The sequence below is a fragment of the Schistocerca serialis genome, chromosome 6, assembly GCF_023864345.2.
Source record: "Schistocerca serialis cubense isolate TAMUIC-IGC-003099 chromosome 6, iqSchSeri2.2, whole genome shotgun sequence".
NCBI lineage: Eukaryota > Metazoa > Arthropoda > Insecta > Orthoptera > Acrididae > Schistocerca > Schistocerca serialis.
The window spans coordinates 282,927,553-282,955,306 of NC_064643.1; the positions used below are offsets into that span (position 1 = coordinate 282,927,553).

General features: G+C 41.8%; 1 protein-coding gene across 3 annotated transcripts in view; it reads left to right on the top strand.

Moving 5' to 3' along the window:
- The window catches only part of LOC126484307 (uncharacterized), a 57,333-nt gene that overhangs the window by 6,952 nt on the left and 22,627 nt on the right, over nucleotides 1-27,754 (top strand). Inside the window, exon 1 of one of the 3 annotated variants that reach the window (XM_050107742.1) lies at nucleotides 1,608-1,735. The exons of 1 other annotated variant lie outside the window; for it this stretch is intronic. Coding sequence is in view for 1 of the 2 variants with exons in the window: in XM_050107741.1 (XP_049963698.1) it covers nucleotides 6,783-6,896 (114 nt within the window). In the remaining variant the exon portion in view is untranslated. Of the gene's footprint in view, nucleotides 1-1,607; nucleotides 1,736-6,704; nucleotides 6,897-27,754 lie in introns of those variants that run through there. One more of the 3 variants, XM_050107741.1, reaches the window with a different exon arrangement.

Here is a 27,754-nt window from a genome sequence, read left to right on the forward strand (position 1 = left end):
GCTCAAAATCTGCCATATTTTTACAGGAAAGAAAATTTACATTACAATAACAACGCATAATTGTTTTTGTTTCTGAGAAAAGGTGAGTTAAAAGTGATTGTTTGCTTGGGGAATGTACTCAGCTTTCCTGAGGGCGCTCTATAAACAGTTACAGAATATTTATTTAGGATACTGAAGGCAGAGGAGGAATTTAATATTATACACTGTATTAGTGCAGAATTTTTCGAGTGAGTGCAAATAATAGTCGTGTGGTCCAGAAAATCACAGTGCATTTTTCACAAATGTACCTTGTTTTATCATGTATATCGCAATATTATTTACATCCCGCACTCGTACGTTTTCACTGGCTATTGATAAAGTCTTAAGCAATTACATTACCGGTAAAAAAGAATTATAAACTATAGCTTCTGCTATATCGCGATTGATAAAGTTATGTATTTTAACCATACGGCAAAGTACTCTCCTCTTTGCGTGGTATCATTTGCCAAGATCTCGTTTCGTTATCTCCAGCGGTTTACGAGATATGAGAGGCGTTATGAATGTTTCATTCCCGCGCGTTGCGATCGGAAGTGAAGTTGCTGCAGATGCTCAATTTTTTCGAGATTGGAAGCAGATATTGATCCAAAGTTTTACGAAAATTTCCAAACCTCACCCGTATTTCACACTCAGCAATAGAATATATAATATGCATCAAACACAAATTCATAGCGCCACCTATTTTTGATGGCAACGTTCTCAAATTTGATACTCATCTGTGAAATACCACAATAGTTACGAACATTATCGAAATGATTGGCACTTCATCGTGAAGCTGCCATATAAAGCTAGAAGTATTTCAGAAATTAATTATTTTTTACGGAACAGGTTCTGTAAAACCGTTTGACAAAGATTTGCAGGCCGTGCGTCTCGAATCCTTAAGCGCAGCGCCAAGCCAACCCTGGCCCGCTTTGCGTGCCGTCACAAGAGCGCGCCGCGGCCTTCTCTTTAGGTGGTGGTGGTTGTATCCCCTGCTAAACTAGACCCGCAAAAACTCACAATGATTAGAAAACTAAAAAAAACAACAGAGAAGTAACTAAAACTAGGAGACTCTATAGTCTTACGGCAAAGATAAAAAACAACACATGACCAAAAAAAAAACTCTCGCGCACTTTTGGTATCTTTGTACCAGACATGAAAAATATCACTGCCACAGGGCGGATGGAGCTTAGTTGGGAACGTGGTACCGTCGAACTTCATGCACGGATGATGTGACCATTAATGATTGCAGTATACACAAGCACCTGGACGAAGATTGAAAAAACTTAATTTTTTCGACAGCTAACTGACTACTGTTGTTTTAAATCGCATATATACGCCGTAGAAAATCTTGGAGCGGTTAGGCGTTTGAATTTATCACTGAAGGTTATTTTTGTGCGCACAAGATTTAAACACAATAATAATATTGCGACACGAAAATGGCCAAGCGATACTTCTTGCTTTCATTTCTACAATCATTTTTTGAACAAATAGAGCTAAAAATTAAAATAAGGTAAGGTAAAGCTGTGCTCAACCTCAATGTTTTCTCTTCTGCTATAAGATCCTTGCACCCAATAATTTCCAGGCGCCATATTTGTTTACGTAATATGACAGCGACACGAGGCAAACGAGAAACTCGTTGGCCTCAAACTCGTTGGCCTAGACAGTGACTATACATGTGATGTGTTACTACAGTGAAAGGAACCTGTGACCACCGGAGGTACTCAGTTTTACTTATTTTATGTTTACCATGAGATATACGTTTAATTTTTGTCAAAAGAAACATAAAGTCATGTTCTGAAATAGTGTTTTCTTTCTCCACGAGACAGTGTCACAAATTCCTCCAAGAACTCGTAACACAACACATATACAAATGTCATACTAACAAATGTAAATCCACCTGATGATGAAGATTTGAACCTTTGAAAAGCGCCGTGGAGATAAATAAACAATGGCAGGCAACAGTAAACTTGTTGTTTCATTTAATCTCAAAGACTGGTTTTGACTTAGCTGTGTTTTATTACGTATGGCCCTACAGCTTAACGTAGAATTAGTCACGGTGAAACATGGATTTTCCTCATATACATATGGTTAACACAAGTGCAATAAGCAATGAGTGAAATCTAAGGACCAACTGAGAAATGAAACCTGAACCTTTAGATTTATAGTTTGACACCCGCACACACAATGAACCCTCAATGTGAAGCATTATAATTCAAAATAATGAGATACTTTCTTACAATCAAATTATTTGTAAATATTTGAATTCAAGATCTAAATCTCAAGATAAATAGCCGAGGTTGAGCAGTTTGTTTTTTGTAGTGAGTTGTCAGCTTCTTTTTTAATCCCTGCACTGGCATGGTATCGTTCATTAGAATGTGAGTACAAATTTCTCAACATCGCAGTAAGAAGACTGTGTTATCGGGTCAAGGGTGCTTTTATTGCACAGCATAGTTCTTTCAGGTGAGTAGACTTTATGCACACATTTTTCTGATGAATATATTTCTACCTTTGAAAAGCAACTTTGTGGTCTATTGCGCCGATAAAAAAAGTGTGTCAACGAAAGCGTCCGATTCCACTCGTCTGCTTTGACCCATGACGTAAGGGTGTTGTGTGACGTCATTACGACGCGGAATTTGAGTTGTTTGTTGTTGTAGGTGTCGTCTTGTGTTAGATAGTGCCTCTCTCTCTCTCTCTCTCTCTCTCTCTCTCTCTCTCTCTCTCTCTCTCTCTCTCTCTCTCTCTATTGTGCAAATCCAGATTTCGGCTAGACATGGTATTCAAGGAACTGTGACAGACACTGCATTGAGAATGGCTAGCTACTTGCCGAAATCTGGATTTGTGTTGTGGTGTCACCGCCAGACACCACACTTGGTAGATGGTAGCCTTTAAATAGGCCGCGGTCCGTTAGTATACGTCGGACCCGAGGCCAACGAGTCTTTCTCGTTGGCCTCGCGTCGGACCCGCGTGTCGTCACTATCAGTGATTGCAGACCGAGCGCCGCCACACGGCAGGTCTAGAGAGACTTCCTAGCACTCGCTCCAGTTGTACAGCCGACTTTGCTAGCGATGGTTCACTGACAAATTACGCTCTCATTTGCCGAGACGATAGTTAGCGTAGCCTTCAGCTACGTCATTTGCTGCGACCTAGCAAGGCGCCATTACCAGTTACTATTGATTGTAAAACATGTACCATCAAGAGCGATTTTCACCAGTTATGGATTAAAGTTAAGTATTCCAGCAGCTACGTACTTTGCTAGTCTCCATTACTTGACCTGTTCCAGACCTCACGCCAGCCTGCGTGAGCTTATCGCGTGCCTTTCGGCTTCCTGTCATAGTGGATTGGCTGTCTTGCCAGTCCACAACATGTGTAATAAAATCTAAAAAAAGGACGACTGATTCCTGAACTCTATAAGTCACATAACAGTCGCTGAGTGCACACACTTTCCGAGTATAGGGTAACTTGATAATTTTTTTTTGTCTAGTTTTGTCGAGTTGTAATGCTTTTTCTATTTATTGTGTATTGAATGTGTTTTAATTTACGTAGGGGTGTTTGACTTTTGATTTTTTGAGGTGCTGTGGTTTTGTTTTTCGTAGGTGTTGGTTTTGTTGCATCAATAGTCATGGTTGACCTATATAGGTCAAGGGAAATGACAAGATTCCAATTTTCATAGTTTTATATGTAGGTATTGGTGTTTCGGTATCGTCAGCTGTGGCCAAGGGGAATGTCTGATTCCAATTTTCGTAAGTTTCGCTGTAGACGTTGGTGTCCTACCGTCAGCTGCGGTAGACCTATATAGGTCAAGGGAAGTGTCCGATTCACGTAGATTTTTGTAATTTTTTTTGTTCATTTTGTGTGTTTTGGGATCATTTTGTGGTTTTTGTTTTTACTCTTATATTTAGCTTTCCCCCCTCCCTAAACTCCCCAATTTCCCGCGGTTGCCCCATTCTTTGATTGTATTTTTGGAGGGGGGCGTTATTGTCTTATTTATACGTATTTTCGTCTTTGTTGCCGTGTGTATGTAGTGAGATCATGGGCGCCATATTGGAGACGCTTAGAATAGCCATTTCCACCATATTTATGACGTCATGCAGGGTGTATACGACCCGGGAAAAACCCGGGAATTTTTTCATCCGGGAGAAAACCGGGAAAAACCCAGGAATTTTTCGGAATTCCGGGAATTTTTCGTTGTTTTAGCTTTCAGTTAAATTTTTGTAATTTTGACTGCAGAACTGATTCTCCAGCAAAGAATGTTGTTGTATTCTGCTACTGGAGAGTGATACTGCAGCAATAAAATATAAACGAGAGGGAAAAAATAAAACTTCAGTGGCAAAGGAAATGTGCAATTTACAACAACAAAACACCGTGCACGCACAAGCGTCTGCAAATAGCAAAAATATGTCAAAGGCCGTAGGGCGCAGACTGTAATGCTTCATAACAATAAACTGCTTGCTATTAGCATGACGTCACAACTGTTCACGTTAGGTTCCTTTGACCAATTGCCAGCGGTCTGTTGCGTATCCGCATTTGACTCGCATATAAGCAGGACCTTCTCCCGCTACTTGAAGTTTGGCTGTTAGCTGTATTGGTAGTAGCAGCAAGCAGCCAGATGCAAACGAGAAAAAATTTTCTCCCGCGCCCTAGCTGCCCGATTCACGCTTGCACAGAGTTGTCTAGTGGGGAGGGGGTTAACCTCCATGTGACCCGTGTTTACGTTTAGTGATTTCGCTGCTTCTCTTCGTGTACAGCTCCCACGTCAAATGAAAACAAAACGGATTTCTGTGGCCGGGAGCTATCAAGTGAATTAAAATACATTCACATAATTATGGAGGGCGAAAATATATTATTAATTTCAGTTTTCTGATTTTATTTTATTTCCAAGTTAGTAGCAGTCAAGCATTAATCGCCTTGCAGAACAGTGAAGCTTTTTTTGCAAGTTTGCTAAAGAAATTTGGCTTTATTAATCTTTCCGCTGAGGCAATAAATTATTTGAAACGAAGTGTTTCCTTCTACAGTATTGCCTAGTTCCAACTGTTTGCTGAATTTCAAGTGCAATTTAAAGTCCACGTTATCATCGTCTGCCATATATGGCATTGTGCCATAATAAAGAACCAAGAAAATTTACATCCCAAAAACCACACTGAAAGGCTTAATATCAGATGGGACCTACTTCATTGTGAATCTGGAAAAAGCCAATTTGCACTTCAAGCCGAATTATGCATTTTAGTATGGTTTACGAAATTCCGATGCTCTTTGGAGTATCCTCTGATGCCCTGTTTCCTTTATGGTGTAGTGTAACCTTTGTTAGTGCTTCATACACACGAACATGCGGGCTTCCTACACCACTACAGTTGCACACGCACAGTAATGCCTGTTTTCTGGCGCTCTCTGGCAACTGGTAAATCGAACATATTTGTAACAGTCTCCGGATATTATTGCGAACGGTGGTTAGAAAAGCGTTACTTTCACAGTAAATTTCTTTTTACGCAAGATGAATTAGGTTACGTGTGAGAAAGTAGGATGGATATCTAAATCACAGAGCGTTCGAAACTGAACAGTTTGAGGACCAGCCACTTAAAAGAATTTCGAGCCGAGACATTTATGTCAGAATTTTAAATTTACTGGCACATTTGTGTGTATCTTAAAGTATAACACACGCAAAAAAAATTAAAAAAAGACCAATATTACATGTGAAAGCTTAGCTTCTGTTGTAGCGTGTTAACCTTAGAGACCAAAATTACATGTGAAAGCTTAGCTTTCCTTGTAGATATACTGTACTGTGTACATTAATGTAAACCGTTAACATTTCCTCTTGCGTGTTCGCGCTATGTAACCAGTGAATTTGCTGTTGGCTGACTACAGCACGTGTCCTATGCTCTGAATAGCTGCTGTCATCGGCTGGCGAGATCTCGTGGCTTGAGATATGACTCGCTAGCAAAAGGACATCGCAACCTCGGTTTCAACGCTCCGGAAACTAACGCGCTGTGTTTGGTGCAATTCGAATTTATACTTTCGTAATACGAAAATATGCAGCGTATATATTGCTGCAAATCAAAGGTCTTTCCAAAACTTCGCTCCTTTTTTTTATTTATTTATTAAAAGTCTCTCCAAAACTTCTCTGCCCCGTCATTTCTTTTTTTCCGGGAAGTTCTACGCGATTGTATAAAACGTTAACCATTCAAAGGATTGATAAGTTTTACAGTTCCGAGGGAAAATCTACGGAAAACCTACTGTCACTTAGCACAGAAAAATTGTATTTTCGCCCGGGAATAAGCATATTTTTTAAACGGGAAATCCGGGAATTTTTTTTCCTTGTCCCCGTATACACCCTGTCATGGGTCAAAGGAGACGGGTGGAATCGGACACTTCTGTAATCCCACTCTTTCCCCCTTAAAGCCATTCGTTCTTTGTTTTGTACTGGCTTTCCACCTGACCTCTTAATATACATACGGGCGCTCTCTTTTATGCAAGGGTCTTCAGTTTTCCACGTTCTTCAAGTTAAATAGTTCTGTTATGTTCCTCGAATGACTTCGGATTACAGTATCCGTCGAAGCCATTCGTGGTGAAAATTATTAATTTACAGCTTCAAACAGTGCACAGTAATACTGGTCTCGTCAAGTTCAAGGCAGTCAAACCGGTGCAGGTGGTGGTTCTTTCTGCCCACGGGGATTCACAGCTGGGCGTTCTAGGTCGGGCCAGTTATTATCCAGGAAGAACCGTTGCGTCTCTGCACACCAGTGCAGAAGTGATCGAAAATTCTGTGGCCGATGGCGACATGGATGAGGAACTACCAGCGCTATATAACGCGCTGCGGCTCCACAGAACACCGTCGTCTTTTGGCTGATTCGGTGGCAGCAAGATATCACAGCAAAACCTCCGAGGTGAGTGCAGAGTTTGGGAAAGAAATATTCAAATGATGATCTCGCATACTGTATCTCTTCTTACATTCCCTGCTTGCAAAGAATATTTGAGAGAATTTCTGCCTTCTGCATGACACAGTCCATTTGTTTTTATCTATACAGCGATTTTCGTTTATTATTGCGTCTCACATAGCCCAGTGAGTTTTTCGTGTTGATATCTTTTCTTGTTTCCAATAAAGTTGTCGTCCACTGTTGTACTAGACATGTTAAAACGCTTAGTTTTTCACTGACAGTGTTTTAACATTCAAACACGAACTTAGTTTTATTTTATCGCGAAAACATGGTCTGTGCCTTCAGCCTATGTGGTGTTATAGCTGTATAATGCTATATGATGCTACAGTGACAAATGAAATGGTGTCGCAATGGAATAATCATTCATTTTTTGCATTTATCGTATTTAGATTAAGGAGAGGCGTATCTTTGGTTGCTATATAAAATAACGGCCCTGTCGCTTACAGTTTGGTGCAAAACTTCAATACATTTCTCTAAACGGACCAAATTTCCTGTATCTGCAGCAGTCCTGCATTTCGTATCTTGATGCAGCCGCCTTTCTTCTCACTATTGTCTCCACGTTTTCACCCTCTAACTTAAGATTCCATTCACACTACAGAAATGGTTCAAATAGCTCTGAGCACTGTGGGACTTAACATCTGAGGTCATCAGGCCCCTAGAACTTAGAACTACTTAAACCTAAAGGACATTACACACATCCATGCCCAAGGCAGGATTCGAACCTGCGATTGTAGCGGTCGCGCAGTTCCAGACTGAAGCGCCTGGAACCGCTCGGTCACACCGGCTGGCTCAGTCAAATACACAAATTACTAATTTCCATTCATCTAAAAGTAATTTTGCGGGCTTCTATTGGAAATTATTTTTCACAGTTGAGCAGTTTTTTTTTTTTTTTTTAATTTTTTCGTTCGCAACACACTTTTATTCTGCTACCAAACTAGCGCTACGTAAATACGTATTAACGTAGCCCCTGCAGTTTGTAAAAGAAGTGCATCTGAAAGCAGTTTTCCACACAAAAAGTGCCTAATTTAGAGTATGTCACTAAAGGCCATATCCTTTTTTCTTAAAGATACTAATCGAGGTAAAACTATTGACGAAAACAATGGACATGTATTCAGCATGAGCCCGGTCCAATTCCTACATCATATGAGGTGAACACCAGGGTAGTTGGTTTAACAAGCCACAACCGATTCCGCCCCCATCCCCTCCAAAACAAACCTACTGCTTCTTCCCTAATGAATTCGTTCAGGATGGCACGTTAAACAGTAACTTGAGTGTCAGCATGCCTTTCGCCCAGAGAATTAATAAAAAGCGTCGTTTGTCAAACATGATGTCCGAACAGTTCATTTCTTGACCAACACACACGTTGGAATGTCACTACCCTAGTGATAGTGCTTGTAATCACACTTAGCGGTCGTAATCATTTTATTCCCGCTTCACGTAGCCTGACGACAGATTATCAACGTTACTATAATAGCGACAAACCTGGTAGGTTTTGTGTAGCCAGCAGACAGAAAATGGGCTTGCTTTAGATTTCTAACGATCTATAGCGTTTCGAAGATGTGTCGCTAAAGTAGTTCTGAGCGAACGTCTCTACAGTAGTCACCCCCTCAGATTACTTTACAAATGTTTCCGAGAAGTAACGGTTGGGAAGTGGGGAAATTTGACTGAAGAATGTCTCGCCTCACCAGGAACAATTACCTCAACGTACAATCACCAGTGTCACATGCACCAAATGCCACACACATTCTGCAGTCTGACTCTTCAGTGATCCCCCCCTGCGGGTCCGGGGGTTAGAATAGGCCCGAGGTATTCCTGCCTGTCGTAAGAGGCGACTAAAAGGAGTCCATCCCCCTCAAGGGGGTAGTTAGCGCCTGCGTCCAGAGACGGACGGTTCCACGACCTATATTTGTGGTCTTTTTGGTTTTTCACTCCTCGTTTCTTCCTTCCTTTGGTTGGTTCCTTTCTTTGTTCTTCTCCATCTCACTGTCTCCCTTACTCTTTCCCTTGCCTTCTCCTCCTTGCCTTCTCCTCCTTGCCTTCTCCTCCTTGCCTTCTCCTCCTTGCCTTCTCCTCCTTGCCTTCTCCGGTCTCTGCCTCGGCGTTTGAGACAGTCTGTCCTCTCTCTCTTCCTTTTCCTCTTCTTCCTTCCTCCCTGTGTGCGCCTGAAGGCCGACACACGCATTCGCACACTTAGCCGGTGACGGGGTAACGCGTAATTCCCCGCCCTGGGTAGACAAGTAAGGCACGCACGTACCCCCTGGTAAAGGCCAGGCCCAGGGAGGGGTGATTGCCTGAGCTGATACCTTCCGACCATGCCGATTGGTCCCTCCGTCTGTTTCTCGGGAGGTGTGACTTGAAGTGTAAACATTCACCTCTGAGAGGGACCCCACAAGGAAGGAGCGCGCCATCGGAGATGCTGGCAGTCATGGGGGATTCATCCGCAATGGATTTCTCTTCTTCTCTCTCGACTTCTGCCCACAAACAGAAACATGACCAGCCACCAGTGACAAAAATACTACCGCCTGCCCCACAGTTCCTCGTCGTTTCTCGATCTGAGGACGGAAAGGATTTTTCCTCTGTCAACCCTTTCGTTATCCAGAAGGGCGTAGATGCCATAGCCGGTACTGTTAAGTCTTGTACAAGGTTGCGTAATGGTACCTTGTTACTAGAAACTGAGAGCGCCTTTCAGGCACAGAAACTGCTTCGAGCCACACTCCTGTACACGTTCCCTGTCCGGGTGGAGGCTCACCGAACTTTGAATTCGTCTCGTGGTGTGGTCTATACTAGATCCCTCGACGGATTGACTGACGAGGAGATTCAGTCTTTCCTCGCTGAGCAGGGCATGACAGCTGTTCATAGGGTCATGGAAAAGGTCAACAATGACCTTGTACCGACCCGGACACTTTTCTTGACCTTTGATAGTGTTAAGCTGTCATCGCGCATCAAAGCGGGCTACGAGGTTATTTCTGTTCGCCCCTATGTCCCGACACCTACGCGCTGCTACCAGTGTCAGCATTTTAATCACACTCGCCAGTCTTGTTCCAATGCGGCTAAATGTGTCACTTACGGCAGGGATGCCCATGAGGGTGACTGTCCACCTCTGTCTCTTCATTGTGTGAACTGTCAGGGTGACCATGCAGCATCCTCCTGTGACTGTCCCATCTATAAGGAAGAACGCTGTATCCAAGAAATTCAGGTCAAAGAGAAAGTGTCCACCTCGGCTGCTCGCAAGCTATTAACTAGTTGGAAGCCCACACTGCTCCCAGCAGGGAAATACAGTACTGTCCTCGCCTCTCCTCGGACTACCAGGGAGATGCAACCCAGACATGTGATCTGACCTTCAGCACCACGGTCGTCCGTTCGGCCAGTGCTAAGATCGCGCGGTCGACCTCTCCTCTTCCTCCCATCACCCCACAGACACAAGCCCCTTCATCAGCTTCTGCTAAGACGAAGACCCAGAAATCAGGTGCATGTGCCTTCAAGAAGGAAGCGTCCCGTGCAGACTTCCTACGTACCTCGACCTCCCAGCCATTGACCAGTATTTCCACCAAACGACCTTCCAAGAAGGCTCATAGGAAGCACAGTTCTCCTTCTCCGCCATGGCGCCTTTCTTCTCCTGCGCCACCCAGCGGTTGCCGCCCCAGGCCGTCATCCGTTTCGCCTGGCCGCACCGCTGGTAGCCGAACATCTGGCCGTTCACCGGCGGAGTAAGCTCCCCCTCCCGGCCATCTTACCAAGATGGCCGATGAACCTATAGAACCAATGGACGATGACTGTCTGCCTACTGATAGCGGCGGCAGTGCTCGCTCGAAGCAAGGCCCTCAGCGGCCTTCGAGGTGACCCCTTCTTTCATCTTCCTTTTCTTCTTACGATGGCACTTATTCACTGGAATATTTGCTCCAACCGAGAGGACTTGAAGTTGCTGCTCCGCTTGCACCATCCACTCATCGTAGCCCTCCAGGAAACAAAGCTACGCCCATGTGATGAAATTGCCTTGGCACACTACACCTCTGTGCGTTTTGACCTACCCCCTGTGGTAGGTATTCCGGCTCATGGAGGGGTTATGTTGCTGGTCCGGGATGATATTTACTACGATCCCATCACGTTGCACACCGGCCTGCAGGCAGTTGCAATCCGAATTACTCTCCCCACGTTTACATTTTCCATTTGTACCGTTTACACTCCATCATCGTCTGCCGTTACCAGGGCAGACATGATGCAAATTATTGCTCAGCTACCTGCACCATTTTTGTTAACTGGAGACTTCAATGCCCACACCGAGTGAGGTGGCGCAGTGGTTAGCATACTGGACTCGCATTCGGGAGGACGACGGTTCAATCCCGTCTCTGGCCATCCTGATTTAGGTTTTCCGTGATTTCCCTAAATCGCTTCAGGCAAGTGCCGGGATGGTTACTTTGAAAAGGCACGGCCGATTTCCTTCCCCATCCTTCCCTCACCCGCGCTTGCGCTCCGTCTCTAATGACCTCGTTGTCGACAGGACGTTAAACACTATCTCCTCCTCCTCCTCCTCCTCCTCCTCCTCCTCCTCCTCCTCCTCCTCCTCCTCCTCCTCCTCCTCAATGCCCACCATCCCCTTTGGGGCTCTCCAGCATCCTGCCCGAGGGGCTCCCTGTTAGCAGACCTTTTCAGCCAGCTCAATCTTGTCTGCCTCAATACTGGCGCCCCTACTTTTCTTTCAGACACATCTCACACCTGTTCCCATTTAGACATCTCTATATGTACTACCCAACTTGCACGCCGGTTTGAGTGGTATGCACTTTCTGATACATATTCGAGCGAATTGTATCAATTATAAACGATTACGTGCACAGTGACATCGTATTATTAAAGAAAGCAAGAAAGCCAGCTGGGCTGCTTTCACAAGCACCTTCAACAGTTTTACTCCTCCTTCTGTTGTCTGGGGTAGCCTGCGCCGGCTATCTGACACTAAGGTCCACTCACCAGTTTCTGGCGTGACGGTCGCGAATGACGTCCTTGTGGCCCCTGAGGATGTCTCCAATGCCTTCGGCCGCTTTTTCACAGAGGTTTCAAGCTCCGCTCATTACCACCCTGCCTTCCTCCCCCGCAAACAGGCAGAGGAGGCTAAGCCACCTAACTTCCGCTCCTCGAATCGTGAAAGTTACAATGCCCCATTCACCATGCGGGAACTCGAAAACGCACTTGCCCGGTCACGGTCCTCCGCTCCAGGGCCTGATTCTATTCATATTCAGATGCTGAAGAACCTTTCTCCTGCGGGTAAAGGTTTTCTTCTTCGTACTTACAATCGCATCTGGATTGAGGACATGTTCCCACATGCTGGTGCGAGTCTATTGTTGTCCCAATTCCTAAGCCGGGGAAGGACAAGCACTTGCCTTCCAGTTATCGACCCATCTCGCTTACCAGCTGTGTCTGTAAAGTTATGGAGCGAATGGTTAACTCTCGTTTGGTTTGGCTGCTCAAGTCTCGACACCTACTTACCAATGTACAATGTGGATTTCGTAGGCGCCGCTCTGCTGTTGACCATCTGGTTACCTTGTCGACCTTCATTATGAATAACTTCTTGCGGAAGAGCCCAACCGCAGCTGTGTTCTTTGATTTGGAGAAGGCTTACGACACCTGTTGGAGGGCGGGCATTCTCCGCACCATGCATACATGGGGCCTTTGCGGTCGCCTCCCTCTTTTTATTCGTTCCTTTTTAATAGATCGACAGTTCAGGGTACGTGTGGGTCCTGTCCTGTCGGACACCTTTCGCCAGCAGAATGGTGTGCCACAGGGCTCAGTTTTGAGTGTCGCTCTCTTCGCCATAGCGATCAATCCAATAATGGATTGCCTCCCAGCTGATGTATCAGGCTCCCTTTTTGTGGACGATTTTACCGTCTATTGCAGCACGCAGCGTACATGTTTCCTGGAGCGCTGTCTTCAGCGTTCTCTTGACCGTCTTTACTCCTGGAGTGTCGACAATGGCTTCCGTTTTTCTGCTGAGAAGAGGGTCTGTATTAACTTCTGGCGCTACAAAGAGTTTCTCCCACCGCCCTTACGACTCGGTCCTGTTGCTCTCCCATTCGTGGAGACAACAAAATTTATAGGTCTTACATTTGACAGGAAACTTAGCTGGTCTCCACATGTGTCATATTTGGCTGCCCATTGTACCCGTTCTCTAAATGTCCTCCGTGTTCTCAGTGGTATGTCGTGGGGAGCGGATCGAACCGTCCTACTTCGTCTATATCGGTTGATCGTCCGCTCCAAGCTGGATTATGGGAGCTTCGTATACTCCTCTGCACGGCCATCCAGCTTATGCCGCCTCAACTCCATACAACATCGGGGTTTACGACTTGCGATCGGAGCGTTTTATACTAGTCCTGTCGAGAGTCTTCATGCTGACGCTGGTGAATTGCCACTCACCTACCAGCGCGATATACTGCTTTGTCGGTATGCCTGTCGGCTACTGTCAATGCCTGACCACCCGTCTTATCGTTCCATTTTTGACGACTCTCTCGACCATCAATACGGGTTGTATGTCTCTGCCCTGCTACCCCCTGGAGTTCGCTTTCGTCGCCTTCTTCAACACCTTAATTTTTCACTTCCTGCAACCTTTCAAGTGGGCGAGAGCCACACGCCACCTTGGCTCCAGGCTCAGGTTCGCGTTCACCTTGTAACCTCCCCGCAGAAATGATAATGAAAAGAATTGAATAGAATTGCAAATAGTGCCAAGTGTTAGCTTCCCACAGTAATAAAACTCAATGATAATAAAAATGTGCAAAAAATGTTAAGTCCCCACAAAATGAACGTTAAGATCAACCTGATAAATTTTATAAGGGCAGCTGCGCTGACCTTAGGCCCTGTGCAATAATTAATCTGATAAATTGATTCTGGGAGGAAAAGTATAGGAAATATTGTTTCAATTGGAATGATTCTTTTCTTAAAAACGATTGCTTTGAAAACAAAATTATTATTGGGGCATTTCTTGAACAAATTAATTACAATTAACATACATTACATTATCAGATGTGTGCAATGCTGCTTCATTACCTTATTTAACAATATACCTCGTCCCGAACCTTGACCAGAGACCCATGTCGACGCCCGCCGACTCGTCACACACAACTCCGACTCAGTACAACTCGCAACTGCAACTCAACTCTCGCACGGTCAAGCGCAGACTAGCCACGATAAATAACTCTCTGGTCAGAGATTCTGTCATGCCTCGCCATCGCTGGTACATATGAGATGTACGCGTTTCATAACCCTCCACTGGGGAGGCAAAAATTTGGCAGCGATGGTGAGACATTTGGACTTGCCATGAGCAACAATTTTTTTCAGAATTAATTAACTTTACAATTACAGCATATATACAGATATAGAACATGAAGTAAATATGGTGCACATGCACCAAGTACAAAACATATTAGGCAATGACAAAATGTGAGTACAAAACATATTATCAAATGACATAAGTGCACACGCACTGAAATTCAGAATATATCACAAAATGTATATACAATAAGTAGAAATCATGTTAGAAAAATGACAAAAGTGCACACGCACTGTAGTTCAGAATATATCAGCAAATCGAAATGTACATACGATGAGTAGTAATCATGTTAGAAAATAACAAAAGTGCACTCCCACTGTAGTTCCAAAAAAAAAAAAGTATAGGCCATGAATACAAATGATGTTAGCAAACAATGATTTTTACTATGTTACAAGAATTAGGATAGGAAAGGGAAGGATTGCATCATGGTTGTAGCACTTTAGGTTGCACGCAGCTGCACTGAAAGTCCGTATCTTTCTACTGTAGCACAACACCAAGTCAGACAATCTGAAGTTCTTTTCCCAGAAGTATTTATCAGCGTACCCAAGACACTGAAATGTCGTAGTAATAGTCCACGTTATCATTTTAGCAGTACATTAGGTACACCAAACAGTGGGATCATAATAACGTCTCCATCGCTCACGGTGGTGGACAGCATGTCGTGTCAACAAACACCACGCTCTTACAAGGCACACCAACGTAGAATTAGTGCAAAAACCAAATATAGTGCTCCATGATCAAGAGGATATACAGGACAAATGGATATTGCAGTAATTCAGGGTAGTTAGGTCAGAAAGTGAAGGATATTAAGTCACATACTAGTCTTCATTGGGAATTACATTAGTAGTTTGCGGCATTCATAGCCCAGTTATTGAACATTTCTGTACCATGTATGTAGTATTACAGAAAAATGTTCATTAATTGATTTACAGACAACATTGTCATTGGTCATTTCAATACCGTAATCAGTAGCGTTCATTTCCCAGTCACAAAGCATAATCAGTAGCATTCATTTCTTTGTTACAAAGCATAATTAGTAGCATTCTTTTCCCAGTTACAAAGCATAATCAGTAGCATTCATTTCCTTGTTACAAAGCATTATTAATTAATCATTGGTCATTTAAATACAGTAATTATCTCAATACAGTAATCAGTAGCATTCATTTCCATGTTACAAAGCATAATTAGTAGCATTCATTTCCTAGTTACAAAGCATTATTAATCATTGGTCATTTCAATACTGTAATCAGTAGCATTCATTATTCAAGTGACATATTATTCATAGATGATCTGCATTACTCAGAACTCTCTTAAACTGGTATCATTATTTGGGACTGGTAATACATTTTTTTGTTAGCAATGCATTGCTTTGGGTAATTATAGGGGAAAGCAAGAAAAAAAAATTTGCTTCCGGGTTGTTGCTGTAAATGAAAATGTGTAACGTCATTCGTCATGAGTCCGCTGTTGCAAGATTATGAAACAAGTAGAGTATATGTAATCGCATTCATAAATGACATAGATTTAATGAACAACTGCTTATAGCACATTAATTTCATAAATAATTTCTCCCGCAAAAACATACAAAAAATGGATTATTAAGCTGAAAGAAGAAATGCATTTTATGCTGAAAAGTAGTGAACTTCGAATTAACAGGTAGTGAAATGTGTGTAAAAATGTGTTCCATAGCTGTCCTTTCCAAAACCTTCCCTCATTATACTATGCAATATAACACCTGCTGTCAAAGCAAACTGCAACAAATACTTAAATAACTACATAGCATAAATACGTAACTTCAACAATATCCTCATCTGTAAAGAAAAAACTTCATTATCCATCACCTCATTATCATAACTCCATTATTATTATCATCATCTGTAAAGAAAAACTTCATTATCCATAGTAGCATATTCTTTATCATTATTCATCAGCATTCATTATCATCTGCAAAAAAAATCATTTCATTACTCATTATACAACTATTCCTTATTTCTAGTATATTCCATCACTAAAACTAAGATGTGTAGTTCTGTCTGACAGCCTGCATCAATCGCCTTGTATTCTGAAAGAAAAAATTAGTTAACACCGCTATTCTACGATGTGTATAGTATATTCTTGTTAATGCTTGTTAATCCTGATCCCTTTACTCTTCATCACGAGGTTTGCATCTTCTTTCGTTCATTCCGAAGGTGAAATTCCCATTTCTGTTTAATTTATTTCTTTTACGCATCATTTCTTTCTGAAATTGATGAACAAAGATTAATGTCTTGCATTTACATCATATACTCACTAAATAATAACTGGTTTATGATAACATAATTACGCATACCATGACAGAAAACGTAATATGTGAAAAACTTATATAGTGTTCAGAGGCAAAAATGTACTCATTGTATCACAATGTAACAGCAAAGTAGTCACGATGTTGAGATATCATAAGGCAAAATGTCAAAGTCAACTGGTGTTTGCTATATCTTAACTATCTCATAGTGCATACAAACAAAACATGAAACAATCGTATATACCTAAGAAAGACAAAAATGTGACGTTCGTTGTGTTCAGCTTGTATGTTGTGTAGTTAATAGAGGCGAGAATTAAAGACTTTAATGGAGAGAAAATTTAATAAAATTAATATGTCACTAGATAACATTGCATAATTATTCATAAGATACGTAAGTTTCTCTGAAAAAAATGTGCACAGTCTGATATGTAACAAGAAGAGCGACCTGCTAACCTTACCTTGCCGGGCACTTGCCAAGAAAAAATACGATAATCATCAGTAAAGTAGTCATGTGAATATAATTGCATAGGTGATCATAAAAATTAGCAAATGGCATTTTAGCATGTTAAATCATAAAGTGTCTTCATTCAATAAAAGGCTTGATGTCTGACCAGTGGTGAGCGCCTTTGGATTTTCTGGTTCTCAAAGTTTCGACGTGTACTTCATTGGGGTGAGGAATGCTGCGAATCCGATATGGACCTGCGTATAGAAGTTCAAATTTACTGCACCTACCTTTTCCTTTGTTGGATAAATAGTGTGTACGTACTAATATTTTCTGTCCAATGTGAAAGTCACGGCGTGTACAAACCTGTTTTTGCTGTCTTCTCCGGCGCTCTGCGGCACGTTTGATGTTCAGCGTAATGTCGATTATTTCGCGGTATCGTAATCGACGAGATGTAGGAAAGTTTATTAATTCTGTAATTTTGTTAGGTGGTTCAACATTTTTCAGTATAACAGACGGAGATAGCATAGTGGATTCATTTGGAATGGAATTAATTACATCTTGGAATGACAATATGTGTGTGTCCCAATCAATATGTCTTTTGTGGCAGTATATTCTACACAGTTTACCAATTTCTTTCATTAATCGTTCACAAGGGTTCGAAGAAGCATGGTACTTGCATATATAGATCGGAGAAATGTTTCTAGCTCGTAACATACGTGTCCATATAGCAGATCGAAATTGTTATCCATTATCGGAAATTACTTTCAACACATGCCCTACATGAAATAGAAAATGTTTTTACAAATGCTTTCGAAACAGTTTTAGCAATAGCTTTGCGTAACGGAGTGAAGGTAACAAATTTTGAAGTAAGTTCAACAGCGACAAAGATGTAGCAAAAACCTCTATTAGTTCTGGGAATCGGACCAAAAATGTCTACAGCGGCCATATGTCTTAAATTAACAGGTACAATGGGATATAATGGAGGAATGTGTGAAGTCGTGTCTGACTTAGCTTTCTGGCAAATTTTATAAGACGCTAAAACTCGTCGTATACATTTTTCCATGTTGGTAAAATAACAGTTCTGTCTCAGTATAAGAAAACATTTTCTAGCTCCGTAATGTGCGTAACTTAAATGAGTATACCAGATTAATTTGTTAACAAGCTCGTCAGGAATGCATAATAACCAATTGTTGCTGTCAGGATCAGAGCGGCGAAATAGAATGTCATTGCGTACAGTGTAATGGTTTCTAATCGTTACGTTATTCCTATCTTGCCAGAGGTGTTTAATCTCTTTCCACACGTTGTCTTTATTCTGCTCTCGTGCTATGTCCTGTAATGACGACGAAATAAAATTTTCAAATGCAACTTGTTGAATGTACATGACGCTGAAATTTGCTTTGCAGAAGTTGGTTGCGATGTCTTGCTGATTGTTGCTGAGAGAACGAGATAGTGCGTCTGCTACAATATTTTGTGTGCCGGGAATGTGAACTATTGTAAAATTAAATTCCTGCAAGTAAAGTTTCCATCTGCTTTATCTGTCGTGAGTGAATTTAGGCGAAAGTAAGAATTGTATCGCTCTGTGGTCTGTGTATACGGTGGTATGTCTGCCATAAAGAAAGTGCCTAAATCTCGTAAAAGCCCATACTACACATAATGTTTCCAGCTCTGTAACGGAATAATTTCGTTCAGCAGGTGACAGAATGCGACTTGCAAATGCGATGTTTTTAATTACTGTTGAGCCATCTTCTTCAATTTCCTGAAAAATATGTACGCCTAAAGCGGTGTTGGAACTGTCGGTGGCAATGGAGAAATTTCTGGTAAGATCTGGGTGCGATAAAAGTGGTGCATTCAACAAAGCATGTTTCAGGTTCATAAATTCAGAATGTGCTTGCTTATCCCAGGACCAAATAGTGTTTTTGCCTGTCAATTGGCATAATCTAGGTGTGTCTAAAGCAGAGTGATGAATAAATTTACGAAAAAAGTTAATTAATCCCAAAAAGCTGCGTAGTTGCTTCTTCGTTGTAGGAACAGTAATGTCACGTAGAGCTTGAAGTTTTTCCGGATCAGGCGCAATGCCTTCTGCTGAAATTACGTGTCCAAGAAATTTTGTAGTAGTTTTGCCAAAGTGCGATTTACTGAGATTAACTGTGAGTCCTTGAGCATGAAAAGTTTGCAACAGTTGTTCTAGAATCAGATTGTGTTCAGTCCAGTTAGCTTCTGCAATAGGAATGTCATCTACGTACGTCGTGATTCTGCCTTGAAGTTCTGTCGGAAGTATTGTGTTTAAACCGCGAATAAAAGCTGCAGAAGAAATAGTTAAGCCGAACGGTAATTTACAAAATTGATAACAATCACCAAAACAGAGAAATGCTGTGTATTTTCTGCAATTCGGATGGAGCTGAATTTGCCAAAATCCCGATTTCAGATCTAATGTAGAATAAATAGCAGTACCGTGAAATTTCTGTAGAAGTTCCTCTAATGTCTGTGGTCAATCTGTTTCATTAATAATTATGTCATTGATGTGACGTGAATCAAGCTCGAGGCGAAGTGAGCCATCTTTTTTCTTAACAATATGTAGCGGGTTTATGTACGGACTAACTGCCGGTTCTATAATTCCTTGGTCAAGCATATCCTGCAATTCTTTCTTAACCTGTTCTCTATGAATATACGGAATGGGATAATGCTTTGCTTTCAATGTGTCGTGCTGTTTGACTTGAAATTCATAAATAAAACCGGACATAGTACCAGGAATGTTGTCAAAAACTGGAGCTTGCTGTAAAAGAATTTTGTGTAGTTGCGTCCGTTCGTCGTCTGTATTTGCACTGCTCTAACTTTATCAGAAATCATCTGTATAACGTCATAGTCAGCTTCGTCTGGAGTATTATAGTTATGTACGTACGTATCCGTGAACAATGTGGAATCACAGTCAATGCTACGTGATACGGAAATGACCTCTGTGCGATTAATTGTCTGTTCTTCTGCAGATAATGAGTGCTGAAATTCCAAAGCCAATTGTACATTCTCGTCCTTCAACATTAAATAGGAATTTTGAAAATCAATAATTGCGTCGTCTTGTACCAGAAAATTAGTACCCAAAATAACGTCTGTTGTCAATCAAGGAACAATCCAAAAATTTGAGTGAAAAGTATGACCTGCAATACAAAATGATAAATGCGTCTGTAATTTAACATCTACTCCTTTACTCGATACTGCTCCTTTCACTTTCGTTTTGCCTAATGGTAATGTAGGATAGGTATTCTCTTTGTTACATTCGTTGAAAGTTTCTTCATTTATTACTGACATAGGTGATCCGGAATCATTTCCGCTGAAAATTTCAATGAACCAATTTTAATTTCGATGACAGGATGTGAAATGGTTTTCTGAACAACTGGTCTTTCCTGCAAAAGAGTGTCTCTGATATCGTCAAAAGTAATAACATTTTCGTGAACAACATTCTGCGTGTCAAAACTAGTGCTTGTGTTATTGGAAGATGCGACCTGTACTGTATCTAGTCAAATTCTATCTGACGTGTCATTATTGTCAGGACGATTCTGTGGCATTTCGACTATTTGAACTGTTCTATTATTTCTTCCAGACGTATTACGCTCTGGATGATACCTACTGTCTGATTCATTCATCAGAATATGTTGTTGCTGATCATTTTGCTGCTGGTAAGACCGACTGTTATTAAACGTACGCTGAAAATTGTCCTCATTATTTTCACATCTGTCGTAATAGTCATTTCTATACGGTGCATTGCGATAGGAATTGAAATACTATGTTTTCTGTACGTAGTTGTTCCTTTGCTGCCGTGCGTTACTATTTGTTGTACCAGGGACTATACGTCCACGCGGCGAAACATTAAAGTTAGCGTGACCTTGTGCATTACATTGTTGGTTAGGTATGCTAACCGGCTGGTTTTGTTGCTGTTGTTGTGAAAAACCTCTATTGTTACTAAAATGTGGTTCCTGTTCCTGATAATTTTGACAATATTGATAATTAAAATTGTGTCTGTTATTAAAGTTCTGGTGGTTGTCGTTCCTAAAGCGTCTATTACCTTTGCTATTGAAATTACGTGGCTGATCGTAATTACTGTATGTTTGTTGGCCTTGGTTGTTATATGAAAAATTTTTGTTTACGAAGGAATAATCTGATTGCTGCACTTCTAAAAGCTGCAATAGATCGCTGAATGCCGAAATATTTTCTTTTTGCTGACCCGTTAGAAGTGACACTCTTAATGATCGTGGTAATTTAGAGATACATAATTGAATAAGTGCAGATTCACTGTACGGTTCATTTAGGTACTGGTTTTGTTGGACCATGTGCTCAAAAAATTGCATGACACTGGGAAAATTTGAGTTCTCATAATTTGGCAAGCTAATTAGTTGATATTTAATTCCGCGTTGTGTCGTCTTCGACCAATACCCTGACAGAAAAGCATTCTGAAACTCTTCTACCGAGTAACATTGTCTCGCGATCGGTCTCATACGAGTTGCCGGTTTGCCTTCCAAAAAACTGCAAATAAATTCAAGTTTGTGTGTTACAGGCCAAGTCGGTGGAAAAGCAAAACTAAATTGTTGTATCCAATCCAGTGGGTGAATCTGTGTTCTGTCATTTTTAAACACTTTAAATTTTCTCACTGACAGAAAATGTTTGTAATCAAAATTATCGTCTCTGTATGATGGAACAGGTTCAGGATTGTAAGAGAATCTGTTGAACTGTGGCTCTGTAGATTACCCAAATTATACGCGCTGCATGAGTCTGACAAATGTTCGACAAGTGGCATCTGCTGTGATGTGTTATTAACTGAAATATTTTTCATCTCTGTTACTTCTTGCTGTAAACTTGACAATTTTCTACGTAATGTATTATTAGATTAACTGATCTCATTGATTGTCCGTTGTAGATTTTGGAATTCAGGTGTTCGGTTAAACGAAATCGGTGCAGTATCGTCTGACCTATTGTCATTATTACTTTCGATAACATGAATACGACTGGCCAATTCATCATATTTTTCAGTCAGTATTTTTGCCTGATCATCGTTTTTACTGTCAGAAGCATTAATCTGTTTTTGTAATTTACGTGTGGTTTCGTTCAATTTTTGAACGTCAGCTTTCACGACATCGGAATCCTGTGTTAGTTCTAATTGTTCGAATTTGTCTGTCACTGTCTGAATATCTGCTGTGTGTGTATCTGTTTCTGATTTAAGATCAGAAATTTCATCACGTAATTCTATGTTCAACTGTTTGATGGTATTAATTTCGTCGGACACTGTAGCAATATTGTTGTCTACGTATGTTTTTGCCTTCGCAAACAATTTACGTTTGTCTTCCTGTCTCTGTGCTGTGATTGTTTCCATTACTTGACGTTTTACTTTATTCTGTGCCTGTATAAATTTATGGAAACGCGTATCACTGTTTTGTAGGTGTTGATTAAAACGTTCGTCAATTTGAGTGTTCTGTTGGTCGAATTTCGCGTCTATCTTTGCATCCATTGTGCACGAAAGTTCTGCTGTCATTAGCTTAAACTCGTCGCGTAATTGTGTTGCTTTTTCAGAGCATTGTTTACCGACTGCGCTAATTTCCTCTCTAAGTGTTTCTGTTGTGGCTGTTTGCATATCCCTTAATTCCTGAGAAACGGACCTAATTTCTTCGCAACTTTTCCTAGCACAAGCCTCAATTTCCACACGTAATTGTTCCTTAGTATCATGACACTGCGCGGCAACGGCTCTAATCTGTTCACTAAGCTGTCTGGAATTGTCTAATTTTTCATTTAACTGTCTGGAATTGTTGTCTAATTTTTCATTAAGCTGTTGTTTGAGATTTTCGTTATTTTCATTAAGTTGTTGTTTGAGGTCTTCACTCTGTTGTTCGGAATTTTCATTAAGTTGTTGTTTAAAATCTTCACTCTGTTTTTTAGAATTGTTATCTAGTTTTTCATTATGTTGTTTAAAAAATGCCATAATTTGATCCAATCCAATATTACCTACTCCATTCTCTGTACTGTTTGATGGTGTGTCTGAAATTGTCGCATTTTGTGTGACCATTTGGTCAATCTGTAATTTACAAAAAGGTTTGCCAGTCGGATGTACACTGTCAGTCACTATTTTGGAGTTAAATAAATCCGTCCTACTTTGTGTATCCTGTTCATTTTCATTAGAAAAATTCGCCTGTTCGTTATGTGAATTTTGCAAACCGGTTGTGCTAAGCTGGGCAGCGCTCATTGCAACAGAGCGCCCCGCGTCATCAATTGTCGTCAAATTAACAGAGGACAGAATTGAATTCGTCTGTTCATCACTACGATCAAAATCAACATTGGTGGTCGGTACATATTGATTGTCAATAAATGGACGATTGTCATCATTACACTGCGTGTCACAATTACTATCGGTCAAGTTGTTTAATTCGGTTATTTCACTCATTATACCTCGCGATGTACTATTAACAGTTTTTCGCGGCATATTTACACAAATCACAATTATTCACTAATGAGACAAAGACAAAGCAAAATCCAACAGATACAAATACAACAAAGAGCAACGAATTGCCGATGATCTGAGGAAAGAAAGTCACAAAATTAGTAAGTGTTGCGCCAAATGCTAATTATATTTTATTAAATAAGAGCAGATATCAGGCTACTTTTCAGAAGATTCTCAAAGAAATACGATCCTGGTCCGGATGTCGCAAAGTGTAACCTCCCCGCAGAAATGATAATGAAAAGAATTGAGTAGAATTGCAAATAGTGCCAAATGTTAGCTTCCCACAGTAATAAAACTCAATGATAATAAAAATGTGCAAAAAATGTAAGGCCCCAAAAAATGAACGTTAAGATCAACCTGATAAATTTTATAAGGGCAGCTGCGCTGACCTTAGGCCCTGTGCAATAATTAATCTGATAAATTGATTCTGGGAGGAAAAGTATAGGAAATATTGTTTCAATTGGAATGATTCTTTTCTTAAAAACGATTGCTTTGAAAACAAAATTATTATTGGGGCATTTCTTGAACAAATTAATTACAATTAACATACATTACATTATCAGATGTGCGCAATGCTGCTTCATTACCTTATTTAACAATATACCTCGTCCCGAACCTTGACCAGAGACCCATGTCGACGCCCGCCGACTCCTCACACACAACTCCGACTCAGTACAACTCGCAACTGCAACTCAACTCTCGCGCGGTCAAGCGCAGACTAGCCACGATAAATAACTCTCTGGTCAGAGATTCTGTCATGCCTCACCATCGCTGGTACATATGAGACATACGCGTCTCAACCTTGACCTCAGCTCGCTCCCAAAGGAGGTTACCCCCGGTTCGGTCTACCACTCCCGTTATGTCGAACTTCGTTCGAAGTTCATTAATATGACCTTCATTTATGCAGATGGCTCTAAGACCAATGATGGGGTCGGGTGTTCTTTTATTGTCGGGGCACAAAGTTTCAAATACCGGCTCCATGGCTATTGTTCAGTCTTCACAGCTGAGCTCTTTGCCCTCTACCAGGCTGTTCTTTACATCTGCCACCACCGACATTCTGCTCATGTCATCTGCTCCGATTCCCTGAGCGCCATCCAGAGCCTCAGTGATCCGTATCCAGTTCACCCTTTCGTGCACCGGATCCAACGCTCTCTTCAGCAGCTGGTGGACGTCGGTTCTCCGGTTAGCTTTATGTGGGTTCCTGGCCATGTCAGTATCCCTGGGAACGAAGCTGCAGATGCTGCGGCCAAGGCTGCGGTCCTCCAGCCTTGGACAGCTTCTTGTTGTGTCCCTTCGTCAGATTGTAGCAGGGTCATTTGTCGGCGCATTTTATCGCTGTGGCATGCCGATTGGGCTGCACTTACGGACAACAAGCTTCGGGCCTTGAAACCTCTTCCCGCGGCTTGGACGTCCTCCTTCCGCACTTCTCGACGGGAGGAGGTCGTTTTGGCCCGGTTACGAATTGGACACTGCCGGTTCAGCCATCCCCATCTGCTGACGGCTGCGCCGGCGCCGTTCTGCCCATTTGGGCGATTGCTGACGGTCCGCCACATTTTAATGTCCTGTCCGGATTTTAACACGCTGCGTCTTGATCTTGGCCTGCCATGTACTCTAGATGCCATTTTAGCGGATGACCCACGAGCAGCTGCTCGCGTTCTTCGTTTTATCAACTTGACAAACCTCTCTAAGGACATTTGATTATGCTGTTTTTTTTTTTTTTAATCCTATGCCTGTCAGTCTGTCTTTTATCGTGTTTTCCCTTTTAGTTGCTGTTTTAAACTTGTGCCTCGCGGTGCATTCCTAACGTAGTCTGGGCGCTAATGACCAATGAAGTTGTGCGCCCTAAAACCACAAAAAAAAAAAAAAAAAAAAATCTTCAGTGATCCATCAAGCGCTGTGGTACTCGAGGACGGCCCTCGCCAGTGGATATGGGGAACAAATAGTAATTAATTATTTGTTTCATTTATATATAATGAAATCAAGTTTGATGTTAATAGCCTACTGTATGACACACCCAATACTCTCAGCTGGATTTTCAGCTGGATTCCATGGGTAAAGAATAAATAAATAATCAGAGTTTTCCGAGTTTTCGAAAAAAAAAGAAGGAAAAGTTGTATCCGCTATCAAACAGGACATTTCTGTTTATCAAGGGATCACATACTTGTCGAAAGAAAGAAAAACAGAAAATAAAGGAACACGATATTCACAGGAAATCACTTATTATATGTATCTTCAAAGTTAACGAATTTGCACTAACAATCTGAATATCATTTTATTTATTGTGAAATGGGTCCTTGAATCAGGTACACCATCATCAGTGTTATGTTTCCCAACATTCCACGTTCTATCGTGCCAGATTTTGCAGCATCAAACGTCTTCAAGAAAGAACAAAACAGTTTTCCGGGCGAACGCGTTGACTGTGATTAATTATGTATTCTTTCCAATCAGAATCTAGTTATACGTCGCCAGTTGATTCCAGGCTAATTGATTAGTTACTCGCACAGTAAATTCTACAGTCTTAAGCCGCCACTCTCTTCTTGAATGCGATTTATTTGTTATTCCCCTTCGCGTAACGTTACCAGAATTTATAAACTCCATTACTTCCCCACAAGTCTGTCCTGACTCTGGGTGAAAGCTGCTCCTTCTTCAAAGACAAGAGGGGGTGGGACGTTCGACAAAATTCACTCTGTGCTGTATTTCTCCTGTTGTGTGGAATCATCTTTCAAGAAAGCGTGAATATAGTGGGCTCATTTTCATCGCTTCAGTGGTGTGAAAAAATCTTAATCAGTACACACAACGACGTGAAAACAAACTAAAAATGCAATTAGACGGGAAGTTGAAAGATACTGCATCTCACGAGGCATGAGAGTGAGACGTGCACAACCATTTTTCAAACCCGTCACGTCTGTTCCGCGGACGATGGTGGCAGTCGAGTGCCTCGTATCGCTGCTTCGCCTTCTTCCAGCGCTGGGAATGGCGCGCGGCGGCGGCGTCTCCAGAAGGCGGCGGGGGCGGAGCGTCGCTGCCCAGGCCAGCGGTGCCGCGCTGCTTGGACAGCGGGATCTCCAACACAGCAGTCACACAGAATAAAGGAGGCGCAGGAACCAACAACACGCACACTGGGCTTTCTTCCGGATTTCTGCAACATCTTAGTTCCAACGGGGTCCACGGCCAAAACAAATTTTCAGAATGGCGATAATCTACCACACTGCGTGTCATTACTTGCAATAGAATATCCTTTTATGTAGTACTTTTTACTACGGCACAGTTTTGACTGTGCAGTCATTTTCAAGTGTAGGTACAAGGTTTGCCCGGAAAATACGTATAAAAGTTGAATAATAACTTTATTTTACAATTATTCAGGTATTACAATATGGCCTCCTTCAAAGTACCCGCCCTGAGACGCGATACACTTCTGCCAACGCCGTTTCCACTGTTGATAACTTTACTGAAAGTCTTCAGTTGTGATGTTGTTCAGTTGCCGTGTCGTTTCCGCCTTGATGGCTTCCACATCTCCCAAGTGCCGCCCCCGAAGCACCATTTTGCATTTCGGGAACATGAAGTCACACGGGGCTAAATCGGGTGAATAAGGCGGGTGGTCTGTCACGGTGATTGAGCTTCGGGCCAAAAACTCGCGCAAAACGAGCGAGCGACGTGTGAGCGAGCGCATTGTTGTGATGAAGGATCCACCTGCCCTTTTGCCAACTCCGGTCGAACTCGGGCCACACGAGCTCTGAGACGTGTCAGAACTACAACATAAAAATTTCCGTTCACTCTCTGGCCGGGAGGGACAAATTCCTTGTGAACAATGCCCCTAGAATCAAAGAAAACAATCAACATTGTCTTCACATTGGACCTTGATTTTCGCGACTTTTTTGTTCTCGGTTCTCCTGCTAGTTTCCATTCCTTGCTTTGAGATTTGAGCTCCACATCGAATTCGTAAAACCAGGACTCGTCTCCAGTGATGACTCGGTTGAGAAAGTCCCCTCGTTCCTCTGCTTCCAACCAATCCTCACAGCACTCAACCCTCTTTGCTTTCTGTTCTGGCGTCAAGAGCTTCGGTACGATTTTCGCACACAATTTCTTCATTTCAAGTTTTTGTGTCAGGATTTCGTGCACGATTGTTTGGGGGATTGACAGCTCGTCAGCAATCATTCTGACTATCAATCTATAGTCTTTAAGAACACAAGCACAAATTCGTTCAACATTTCCATCGGAACTCTATGTCGACGGGCGTCCTGGGCGAGGGTCATCGTTCACTTCTCGGCCATCCCGGAACCTTTTTAACCACTTG